Raw genomic sequence first — 13180 nt, forward strand, 5'->3', positions numbered from 1 at the left:
AGTTATTGGAGCATGGAATGAAGGTATTGGAAAGGGTGTTGGAGAGGAGGATAAGGAAGAAAGTGAAGATCGACGAAATGCAGTTTGGATTCATGCCAGGAAGCGGAACGACAGACGCTCTTTTCATTGTGAGGCAGTTGCAGGAGAAGTACATGGAGAAGAGGAAGAAGTTGTTTCTTGGGTTTGTTGATCTGGAGAAAGCATTCGATCGGGTTCCACGCAAAGTATTGACATGAGCATTGAGGAAGTTAGGAGTGGAGGAATGGTTGATCAGAGTAGTGATGGCAATGTACAAAAGAGCGCGCACAGCTGTAAGGACGAAGGACGGGAACAGTGGTGAGTTTGAGGTGAAGGTGGGAGTGCATCAGGGGTCGGTACTAAGTCCACTGCTATTTGTAGCTGTGATGGAGGTGCTGGCTCAGAACGTAAAGGAGGGTTTACCGTGGGAGTTGTTGTATGCAGATGATCTGGTGTTGATTGCGGAAAGTATGGATGGACTGAAGGAAAAGATGAACACGTGGAAGGAATGTATGGAGACAAAAGGTCTGAAGGTGAATATCGGAAAGACGAAGGTGATGGCAAGTGGTAAAGCATGTGGTGAAGTGGAAAGAACTGGGAAGTGGCCCTGTGCTGTGTGTAGGAAGGGTGTCGGAGTGAACTCCATTCAGTGTACAATGTGCGCTGAGTGGGTTCATCAAAAATGTCGTGGTCTGAGAGGGTCATTAACCAGTGTGGCAGCTACATTCAAATGTAAGGTGTGCACAGAGGGAGCTGCAGATGGAGGAAATGTTGAGTTGGATCTTGGAGACGGCGTGAAGCTGGAAGGTGTGAAAACATTTTGCTACCTCGGAGACATGCTGAATGGAGAAGGTGGATCAGACTCGGCAACGGTTGCTCGAGTGAGATGTGCATGGAAGAAGTTTCGGGAATTGAGTGGCATGCTGATGATGAGGGGAGTGTCGTTGAAGCTGAAGGGAAAGGTGTATGCTGCATGTGTGAGAAGTGTTATGATTTATGGGAGCGAGACATGGGTAATGAACGTAGAGCAGCAACGAAGGTTGGAAAGGGTGGAAATGCGAATGGTTCGACGGATGTGCAGAGTATCGTTGAGAGAGAGGAAGACAAATGATGAATTGCGAAAGATGATGGGAATAGAGCCTGTGATTGATGCTGTGAAGAGGAACAGGTTGAGATGGTTTGGTCATGTGTTGAGGAAGGATGAAAGTGACTGGTTGAGAAGAGTGATGGAAATGAATGTAGAAGGAAGTAGAAGACGGGGAAGACCGAGAAAGACTTGGCTAAAGATGGTGGAAGAAGAAATGCGGGCAAGGGGGTTAACAAGGAGAGATGCAGAAAATAGGGCAAAATGGAGAAGATTGTCATGGGGACCGCAAGGCTAACCCCCGCTCTAGCAGGGAAAATGGCCTTTAAAATGCATGTTGTTGTTGTGTATTCATGTGTTCAGACTCATTTAAGCACTTTTATTTGATAAAGATAATTGCGGCCTAGCTAGCGGCCTACCTAGAGGCCTAGCAAGTGGAGACAGCTCAAATCCGGCAGTGATAAGCATAGAGTGCCTCGGGGACATTGGGTTTCCTTCAAGTTTCTTTCAGTTTAGTGTAAACAACAGGAGCGACTGTTTAAAAAGGTAATAATATGTTTGACATAATTGACTGAATAGGTTGTGGTTATAATAATTTTTACCTCTGGTAGGTGTGCCCCACAAAATGCCTCGATAAGATATTTATGTACTTTAACATGGAGTTTGTCTGAGGCAGAAAACCCCCTTGGGCAGGGGGACAAATTATGTCACTACAACCTTCATCATGTGACTCCTAGTCTCCTGACAAGTTTGGTTGACAGTGAATAAGTAACCGCCAAAAGTATCGCAGCCAAACAAACAGTCACTAAATTGCGTATTTTAGTTTGAGAAGTTTTCAACACTTTCAATGAAATTTACATTGTTATTTTGCTGGAATAAAACAACATACATTTTATTTTATGTTTTCAGGTTGTCCACCTGTGTGCCCTTCGTCCGTGATAGGTTTTCGTTCCTGCGATAACTTAAGAATGGCTGAGGGGATCCAAGTCAAATGTACATTTCTGTATTTCATATTTAATTTTTTTTTTTTAATTTCCCCAAAAAAATTCCCCTTTGACTTTATGGGGTATGATGTGTAGATCAGTGACAATATATCTCAATTTAATCCATTTAAAATTCATTCTGTAACGTCGGTGAACGTTATTGAATTCTGTAAATCTGAATTCTGTGAATTCTGTAATTCTGTGAATTCTGTAAATCTTCAAGTCTTTCCACAGATTCTCAATGGGATTCAAGTCTGGGCTTTGGCTGGGGCACTTTCACATTCGTGTTCTTTCACGGTCTTGTTCTGAGGCCAATCCAGTGTAGCTTTGGTGGTATGCTTGGGGTCATTGGCTTGTTGGAACGTACATCTTCACCGCTGTCTAAGGTCTTTTGCACTCTGAAGCAGGGTCTCCTCAAGATTTGCCTGGGTTTGGCTCCATTCATTGTTCCCTCTATGCTAACAAGTCTCAGTCCCTGCCGCTGAAAAGCATCCCCATAGCATGAGGTGCTGGCGACACCATGATTCACAGCAGGGATAGTGTTAGATGGGTGATGAGCTGTGCTCGGTTTTCACCAGTGTTAGCGATTTGCATTCAGGCCCAATAATTCAATTTTGTCTCATTAAATCACAGAATCTTTTGCCTCATGCTCTTAGAATCTTTCACCTGCCTTTTGCAAACTGCAGGCATGCTGTCATGTGCCTTTTTCTCAGGAGTGGCTTCCATAATGCCTAGATTTGTGAAGTGCTGCAGACACTTGTCCTTCCGGCAGGTTCTCCCATTTCAGCCAATGAACTCTGTAGTTCTGTCAGTAGTCATTGGGTTCTTTGTCACCTCCCTGACCAAGGTCCTCCTTGCCCAGGTGCTCAGTTTGTTTGGACGGCCAGCTCTAGGAAGAATCTGTGTCGTTCCATATTCTTTCCATTTCCTAATGATGGAGCTCACTGTGCTCTTGGGAACCTTCAACACTCTATCAATCATTTTATATCCTTCCCCAGATCTATGCCTCCTCACAATTCTATCTCGAAGTGTTATGGACAGTTCCTTGGACTTCATGGTAGAGTTTTTGCTCTGACATGCACTGTCAACTGTGAGACCTTATATAGACCTTATCGTTTCCCCCTGTACTGTCTTTCCCTCGTGGTCCCCTTGTGCTGTGTTCCTGGATGTCTTTTTGTTGAATGTGTTTTAATGAATGTTTCCCCCTGTACTGTCTTTCCCTCGCGGTCCCCCTGTGCTGTGTTCCTGGATGTCTTTTTGTTGAATGTGTTTTAATGAATGTTTCCCCCTGCACTGTCTTTCCCTCGCGGTCCCCCTGTACTGTGTTCCTGGATGTCTTTTTGTTGAATGTGTTTTAATGAATGTTTCCCCCTGTACTGTCTTTCCCTCGTGGTCCCCCTGTGCTGTGTTCCTGGATGTCTTTTTGTTGAATGTGTTTTAATGAATGTTTCCCCCTGCACTGTCTTTCCCTCGCGGTCCCCCTGTACTGTGTTCCTGGATGTCTTTTTGTTGAATGTGTTTTAATGAATGTTTCCCCCTGTGCTGTCTTTCCCTCGTGGTCCCCCTGTACTGTGTTCCTGGATGTCTTTTTGTTGAATGTGTTTTAATGAATGTTTCCCCCCTGTGCTGTCTTTCCCTCGTGGTCCCCCTGTACTGTGTTCCTGGATGTCTTTTTGTTGAATGTGTTTTAATGAATGTTTCCCCCTGCACTGTCTTTCCCTCGCGGTCCCCCTGTACTGTGTTCCTGGATGTCTTTTTGTTGAATGTGTTTTAATGAATGTTTCCCCCTGTGCTGTCTTTCCCTCGTGGTCCCCCTGTACTGTGTTCCTGGATGTCTTTTTGTTGAATGTGTTTTAATGAATGTTTCCCCCTGTGCTGTCTTTCCCTCGCGGTCCCCCTGTACTGTGTTCCTGGATGTCTTTTTGTTGAATGTGTTTTAATGAATGTTTCCCCCTGTGCTGTCTTTCCCTCGCGGTCCCCCTGTACTGTGTTCCTGGATGTCTTTTTGTTGAATGTGTTTTCATGAATGTTTTCCCCTGTACTGTCTTTCCCTCGTGGTCCCCCTGTGCTGTGTTCCTGGATGTCTTTTTGTTGAATGTGTTTTAATGAATGTTTCCCCCTGTACTGTCTTTCCCTCGTGGTTGTCAGCTCTTTCACGAGCCTCGATTCAGTATTTTAAAAAATAAAAAAAGGTGTCTTTCTTTCTAAATCATGTCCAATCAATTGAATTGGCCACAGGTGGACTCCCATCAAGCTGTAAAGACATCTCAAGGATGATCAAAGGAAATTGGATGCACCTGAGCTCAATTTGGAGTGCCATAGCAAAGGGGTTGAATACTTATGTAAATTAGATATTTCTGTATTTCATTTTTAATGATTTTGTAAAAATTTATATTAAATTAAATCCACTTTGACATTATGGGGTATTATGTGTAGATCAGTGATAAAAAAATCTCAATCTAATCTATTTTTAATTCAGGCTGTAACACAACAAAATGTGAAAACAGTCAAGGGGTGTGAATACTTTCTGAAGGCACTGTATAATGATCTAATGCTGTGGGCGGAGGCATATCGGTCGACGTCGCAACGTCGAGAAGTGCCATTTTAGTTTCTATATAAGATGCAGCCTCATGGTATAGCACGGTTAAAGCGGGTAAAAGGTAACAACCAGAGCGGAGCAGTGGGGCAACATTTAAACACTCAAAAAAAGCAAGTGAATGAATGAACAGGAGAAATTAAAGGAGAGAAAGGAGAGGAGGCAACACAGTAACCTGGAAGAAGAGGGTTGTATTTGGTTAGGTGAGATTAATGGGGATAGAAAATTGTACTGCCTGCTTGAAGTCCTGAAGGGCAGAGTAGTACTGAATTGTCTCAGGAAGGTGGTTCAGCAAACAGAAGAAAAGATGAACAAAACATTTAATGTGGCAGTCGGTCTGAATTTTGTCAGGTTAACTAGAAGGGGACTACTGGAAGAATGGATGCATTCTGGAGTTGCTGGTGTGGTTTCCTTGTATATTGTTGTATTTGATCAGTCACGCGGTGCTTGTTATCGAGACATTTTTCAAATGAGTACTGATATGATGACAAATTTGTTTTCCCTTCCTTGTTCCAGTTCCACTCTCGCTGCCGTACCCTCTCTGGGACAGGCTCTGGCCAACGGGTAGAACGTCAGGGAGAAAGGCCGTTCTTACTCAAGCATGCACACACCGAGGCCTGCTTCTCACCACACAAGTGTGGTACATCATGTCTTGATGAGTCTCTTTCTTCCCCAGCTGATCTGCACTTTTGTCGACATCACCACGTCCCAAAGGTGATGTTTTTGGCTAGTGTACAGGGTGGCCTGAAAGTCGCTTTGTCCCTCCCCATTAAAGCGTTTGTCCTTAAACTATTTTAATATACATGTTTTATTGTGCAGTACTTATAATAAATTAATGAGTCATTGGATCCATATGCGCCCCATAATACAAATGCCTTGGCTAATTAATTATTGTAAGTACTGCACAATAAAACCTGTATATTAAAAGAGTTTAAGAATTAATGATTTAAAGGGGATGGGTAAACTGACCTTCAGGCCACCCTGTAGATGCTGAAAGTAATTCTGATTTGTAAAGAAAAATAATCAAAGTACCACACCAACTACCATGCCATACTTTCTGACTGTATGATGAAACATTGTCTTTAATCACTCATTTATGATACTCGTGCACCCACTCCCTATGAGAGTGGCAGGAAGGGTCATGTTTTTATCTTATCTGGGATATAGATTATAGTAGATCTGGCCGTTAGTCTGTGGTGGACATGATAAGCATATAATGGCTCAAGGACTACGGAATTCTTCCGGGTTTCTTTTAGTTTAGTGTTAAACAGCAGTAGTGACTTTTAAAAAAGTAATCTTATGTTTTGTGGTTTATAATAAATTTTTTTACTTCTGGTGGGCTTCCCCCACGATACGCCACGATAAGCTATTTATTCATGTTAACACGGCGTTTGTTGTGTTAACAGGAAAAGGAAAAGGAAAATCCATTCGGGAAAGGGCATATTATTTGTATAAATATTTTTTGTAATAACGTTATTATTATGCTATTATCATTACCTCCACCACCAAAGGAGGATGGGGGTTACGTTTCCACCCCTGTTTGTCTATTTATTTGTGAACAGGATAGCTCAAAAAGTTTGGATGGATTCGGCCGAAATTTGGTGGAGAGGTTGGGTATGTGACAAGTACAAAATTATTAGATTTTGGTTCCAGATCTGGATCCAGAATTTTTTTCAGTGATTTTTTACAATTGGGAGATAGGGCAAAAAACTATATACATGTAGAGTACAATATCTCAAAAAGTTGTGGATAGATTCGGATGAAACTTGGTGGATAGGTTGGGTGTGTGACAAGGATGAATCAGTTTGATTTTGGTGAAGATCCGAATACGACCGAATAGGAAAAATTTAAAATTTCTCTAAGTAATTCTTCACCATTGAGTGATAGGACAAAAAACAATATATAGCATGATATTTCAAAACATTGTGGACGAACTATGACAAAACGATGTGGATGAGTTAGTTAGGCAACAATAACATGTTTTGGTTTAGGTCCGGATCCAGATCTGGCCTATCAGTGGGATACAAAACGTAAACTGTTCAGCCTAGTTGAGGTATGCGCTCTACTGAGTGATGTTCTAGTTTGTACTTTTATTATTAGAAGCGGCCTTGGAAAAATGCCACAATAAGGTATCGTAACACGGATAAACTTCCTTGGGGAGAGGGGGGGGGGGCAACCTCTATCATTTGACCCTTAGTCCTCCTGTCAAGTTTGGGTGAGATTGGATATGTAACGACCGTATGTGTCACGGTCAGACAGACAAACTGACACCAAATTGCGTATTTTTGTAGTATTATTAAAACAGACCCGGAAAGAAACTATTGGGCCACTTGTTTATTTATTTATGTATGTATCTATCTATCTATCCATCCATCCTACCGGAACTCTCTTTTTGTTTTTATTTTTCAAAACCTGAGCAGATAATTCTAACAGAGGATCCGATGTTTGAACCACGAAACAATTTGTGAAGGCAGCAGTTCTTTTTTTCTTATTTTTTTTCTACTGCAGACAGTACAAAAGATCAATGCGATTTTCATTGCCAAACGTGGAAAGAAGAGATGGAAGAAGAGTTTGTCCCACAGCCCAGAGGCGAATCTCCTACGTGGTAATTCCATTTCTTTCTGATTATTTAATTATGAATTTTCACTTTTATGAAAGAAAAGGAAAAACTATGGAAACTGTGAAAACTGGCAACTATTAAAACGTTTCCTGTTGCTTTCAAATTTACTTTTGTCATTTTTGACAGATGACAACAGTGAAAGTGACAGTGACACAGAAGATCACATCAAAGGTAGGCATTCATTGATTTATTATATTAATTATGATTTGTACAAGAAAAATAATCAAAGTACCCCACCAGCTTCCAATTTTATATCTGTAATCCCACTGCTAGCTGTATGTCCATTACGGATAATTGTGCACAAAGATCCAAGTGCGTTTTATTCTCCATATTCACCAGGGCATGCTCAACGTATGGCCAGGTTGCGAGCATTGCGGAAACGATCCTCTGCTTGCCCTACTCTGGAGCGAGAGCTGTTTGAATGGCGGGAGAGGCAACTCTTTGAATCTTTCATTGTTGTTGGTTTAAAACGGAAACCTTCAGGCAAAGCCTACCAGCCTGAAATCACGTATCAGTTTCCTAAGGTAATAGATGTCTTACCTTTCATGCTTGTCTTACATTCATTTTGCCTCTGCTGTTATCATCTCTCTATAATTCCAGTAATCTCTGTGTGTCTGTGTGTCTGTGACCGCTGTTTCTCGACAACCACTGGTCTGATCTAATCGAAACTTGCCAGCTATATTGCTGGGGACCTGAGGATGTGCCTTTTCAAGGTTTCATATTAATCGGACAAGTGGTTACCAAGTCATGGCCATTTATTTAGCAAACACATACATAGGGCGCCGCCTTGTGGTCACCCCTCCCCCCTTCTTCACCAACTTGGACCACGTGCGTAATGGCATTCTGCGCCGCGGCACGCGGCCACAAAACGAGCAGGGGAGATCATCGGCAGAACGCAACCTCGACTGCAGGTGTCCAGTGTTGGTTTTGGAGAGAGAGATTGGGGATTTTGAAGGGGGCCTATTGTTATCTCTCTATAATTCCAGTAGTTGTAAACACAATGCGTGTGTGTATGTCTGTGACCGCTGTTTCTCGACAACCACTGGTCTGATCTAATCAAAACTTGCCAGCTATATTGCTGGGGACCTGAGGATGTGCCTTTTCAAGGTAGAGCGAAGACCGAAGCAACGGTGAATTTTTTTTTTTTTTTTTTTTTTGCACGTACGGTCACGCTAGAGCGAAGGGAACCGCCTGTGTGTTTGTTGTTTCTGCCTCGGGGTTTGAAAGGTTTTTGTTTTATTTTTCTTTCTTCTCTTCTCTTTGTGCTTCTCCTTGCGGTGGAATAGCAAAAAGGCAAAATATGTTGGCGCTAATAGAATAATTGGCCAATAAAACTAATTTGCGATTCATCGTAACTGCGATATGCGACCTTCCGGACAGTGAGGACTTAACTTCCGGACTTACGGATAGTGACGACTTACTGTCTCGATTGTATCTTACTACTATCTTACTTTCTTATCTATCTATACTGTCGTATCTGGCTTATACTTTTACGGGCACGCACTAGTATTTTAAAATGCACTTTTCTACTTGCTTTACAAATGCAAGTTGCGTATAATATAATATAATGGCAGCTGCATGTGTTTCTGTATGAGGTATAGTGCAGAAGAATACAAACTTTTACCCTTGCCAGAGGAGAGGGTATTGCATTTGTGTCCGTTTGTTTGCCTGCCTGTTTGTCTGTCTGCCATTTGCCTGCCTGCCTGCCATTTGTGTCCGTCTGTCGGCACAAAACGTGAGTATGATTTCTCTGCAACCGTTGGTCCAATTGACACAAATCTTTCACTGTAGGAGTTCTCCTCCTGCAGAATTTTTAATGATAATTATGACATCATAGATTACGTGGTATGGCAGCCATCTTGGGAAACAGAAAAACTTTGCACCTCTATATCTCCAAAAACCCTCCATGGAAAAATTGAAACATGGCTCATTGTCAAGCACTCCCCGTGGAGAACAACATGTATTCATTATGATGTTATCAGTGCCTTCATTATGACGTCATAATGAGACAAGTAGAACGCTTTTGAAATTCCGTTTGAAATTTCTTGAGCGTGATCTACACAAACATTGTATGGGAGAATTGAATTTATGACGTCATCGGTCATGTGGTTCGGGAGCCATATTGGATTGAACATAAATATACGTCAATAAACCACACAAACGCAGCAGCAAATAATCACCACACAAAATACAACACATAAACACGTCCTGGTGAGCGTCTGCAATATCTTATTGCTCTTTCTTGTTATAATTGCAACTAAGTATTTTTAGCTGAATGAGTTTTGATGAAAAAAACAAAATTAAATCATTTGCTATTTTTTTGTTTCGAGGACAAAGGACTGGCTATACTTGCTGTTTCAGGCTTCGAGTGGCATTCATCAAGGAGCTACAAGCAGTGGGCATGGGTATTAAAATATTTCCCCAGATTAAATAAAAGGAGGGATTGAAGGAAGAGAGATGTCAATATCGATTGAGTGATATAACACACCAAGGAAATATATAAAAATGCTCCCCACCCCTAATCCCCCAAACCAGGAAGATATGGTCCATGGGTAAAACTTGTCATGAATGTTTGATCTTTTCGACATAGTTTCCAGTCAGTGTCACACATCTTTCCCAGCTATGGCTATGTAATTTTGTTTCCTAATCACATTGGAATAGGATCTTGCTACACCTCTATCAAGAATGGTTGGAGGCTCAATATCTCAAACAAGAGTTTGTGACCATTACCCTGGACATATATCGAACAATCAACAAATTGTGGCACTGTGCTTGCAAAGCTCGCTACGTATGTCATATGCAGCTGCTTTCATACTTCTATTTCGGGTTTCTTCCACTCACATAGTCAATACGTTACTATCAATCGAACCGTCTCCTTTACTTTTCCAGTTGAGGCTGGAGTGTCACAAGGCGTTGTCGTCGGCCCAGACATGTTCCTCGTTTACATAAACGATCTCTCTGATGATCTGGGAAACCCTCTTTCTTTTTAGAGATGACTTCACATTGTGTGTACAGTACAGTACCCTATCCAAGTGAGAGGAAGACAGCAGCTGCATCCCTCTCTGCTGATCTGATATTGTTTATATGCTCATCTGGTATAATGGAACATTGTCACACTGTCGCTCTTGAAGGCCGATCAACCAAACCAGTTATCTATTTCTATGGTCAGCCGCTGCAAGACTTAAACTCTCGAACTTGGTGGCCTCATGATCAGCAATGATGTTTCCTGGGTTGATGATATAAGCAACGATGGCTTCCAATGCCTGATATAGACTGTGTATCATCCGTCATTCTAAGTAATTACTATACTTGATAAATCAGAACTACTCACAACTGACAAAGCTCTTGTCACTAGCTTATGCAATGGAGTATTGCTGTCCTCTATAGGCTGGAACCCTAGTATCCCAGCTGTCTCTCTCGGATTCTGTGGAATCTAAGGTTCTCAACATTATTGGCATCTACCACGATGAGGCCGAAGCATACGGTCTGTTTCTCTCACATTACAGGCAGCCTTTCTGTTTTTTTACTGCCTCTCCTCCAGTCGAGCTTCATCGGCCCTCTCAGCCCTCTGACCCTTCCAGCTCCGCCAGGTCACATGCATTCTTCAAGTAACCCCCGATGAGTTACCCCCTAAAATCCAGGCTTTCCAACCAAATCCACTCTCGTGTTCCTTTTTTCTACCATTTGTATAACTGTCTCATGGAGTCTGTTCAATCACACTGTTCCTTTCCATGGCTTCACTGACATATGCCATCCCACATCCCTATCCATTTTTATTTCTACCCCTATACACCCAACCTAACTTTGTCACGACTGCATTTTGTTGTGCTTTGCCATTTGGAATTTATTCAAAACTCAAATAATCATGTCAGCTAGAGCATTGTTCTTTCAATAGCAGGGACCTGTGGAAATTCAGGGGTCATGTAATGTGTGACATGAGCTCTGCATTTCCCCTTCCCTCCTCCCCAACTCCCCTAAATCCCAAGCCCTAAGGCCTGGTTGCATAAAGCATCCTTAAGGAAAGATTTGAGGATTTACTTTAATATTTCCTCAAGTTTCCTCTTAACCCTTTGAGTACGGATGACATCCAGTGCTGCAACCCACGAAAAAGTTTTGTGTACGGATGACGTTACTACACGTCATCGACTATACCTATAAATAGATCGTCAGTACGTGGTTGCATTCCCGTACCAAAATGCCAAATGAATCCCGTACCGGGGGTATTTTTATCAAAAAAAAATCCCGTACTCAAAGGGTTAAGGACTTGAGGACATCCTTAATTTGAGCATCGTTCCACATACAAATACTCCTTAAGTTTTTCCTTAAAACCTTCCTTTAACTCAGAGGGGCACCTCAACCCCTCCCCCCCACCCCTCACCCCACCATCCTTAAACACCAACCTACATCCAGAATACATGTTTACATATTGTCCACATGTTGATTCACACCCATATTTCACTTTTATAAGTCACACTCACACATTCTTGGAAAGTTTCCCAACATTTACTGCAGACAATAACACATTTACAATAAAATGCTCAATGAGAATAAAATGAATTGTATAAAAGAATAATTTTATTCCTCCTTCATCCGGAAATACGTGCAGCTATGCAGCGATTTATCAGCAATTATGTTGCAATATAACATTGCGTCATTAATAATGACCTGTTCATTTTAACAATCAAAGGGAGGCCCCTCCCTTTATATATGGGATTGTTTCTCTGTATGCAGCTTTAACATGAGGACTGAAAATATGTTTCTCGGCTTCTACTGGACGAAATCGGCTGCAAATCTCAGAAGTAAATGATTTGTACGTTGAGGTAATATGTTGCAAATAATACCAAATAGCTTGCAGGCATCTTTTGAGCTAGGAAGCTGATATTTGGACATGGCTGTGACCAAGTGATTTGGCTTTAAAGGGTATTTTTGATTTATTGATAAATTAATTAATCGATTCATTATTTAATTATTCTATGTTGAGATTGGCTAGATGCTTTTTTCTGACTCCTGAGCGTGAACACATACTTGCTGCGGGCTTTGTGGAATGATCTGAGGTTGTCTTCAGTAGGATTTGCTTTCCAGGAGGAAAATTCAAGTTGTTTGAAGGCAACTGCCTCACCACGTGATTTGTTGTACCATGGGTGGGAGGGTCGGTATGATAACTGAACACGAGATGGGATGAGTCTGTGCATAAGGGCGAGCAAGTTTCTGTGGAAGAATTCCCACACTGAGATAATATCAATGGTGGTGGATATGTAGGAGACCAGTCTTGAATTGCAATGGCAAGAGGGTATTGCTTTAATTGCAAGAGAAGAAACTGAGAAGTTAAAAGTAAATTTAAAGAATGGCTTAAATCACAATCTGGTGAGATTCCGTAAAAATAGTGGTTAGGACAGCTAAATGATTATCTATAATAATAATAAAAGGCAGTGTCTGTCCGTCCATCGGTCTCCTCCATAATTCCAAAACCATGAAACCTAGCGGCTCCAAATTTTGCATGCATACACCTGGACCTCCAACAGATTGCAATGATGAAAACTGGGTGTTTCGGTGTGTTATAACACCCTTTCTGAAGACGATTAACGAGGTGCTCAAACAAACAACAACATGCATTTTAAAGCCATTTTCCCTGCAAGAGCGGGGGTTAGCCTTGCGGTCCCCATGACAATCTTCTCCATTTTGCCCTATTTTCTGCATCTCTCCTTGTTAACCCCCTTGCCCGCATGTCTTCTTCCACCGTCTTTAGCCAAGTCTTTCTCGCTCTTCACGTCCTCTACTTCCTTCTACATTTATTTCCATCACTCTTCTCAACCAGTCACTTTCATCCTTCCTCAACACATAACCAAACCATCTCAACCTGTTCCTCTTCACAGCATCAA

The 13180-nt window shown here is 41.9% G+C and overlaps 1 protein-coding gene across 1 annotated transcript in view; it reads left to right on the forward strand.

Moving 5' to 3' along the window:
* The window catches only part of LOC137428692 (DENN domain-containing protein 2A), a 277280-nt gene that overhangs the window by 132027 nt on the left and 132073 nt on the right, over nucleotides 1–13180 (forward strand). The window contains exons 7-10 of the mRNA XM_068118598.2: nucleotides 5198–5395; nucleotides 7190–7286; nucleotides 7428–7472; nucleotides 7641–7825. Of these exons, the coding sequence (XP_067974699.2) occupies nucleotides 5198–5395; nucleotides 7190–7286; nucleotides 7428–7472; nucleotides 7641–7825 (525 nt within the window). The remainder of the gene's footprint in view (nucleotides 1–5197; nucleotides 5396–7189; nucleotides 7287–7427; nucleotides 7473–7640; nucleotides 7826–13180) is intronic.

This window comes from Myxine glutinosa, chromosome 1 (assembly GCF_964187855.1).
Source record: "Myxine glutinosa chromosome 1, kmMyxGlut1.1, whole genome shotgun sequence".
In the NCBI taxonomy this organism is placed as follows: domain Eukaryota; kingdom Metazoa; phylum Chordata; class Myxini; order Myxiniformes; family Myxinidae; genus Myxine; species Myxine glutinosa.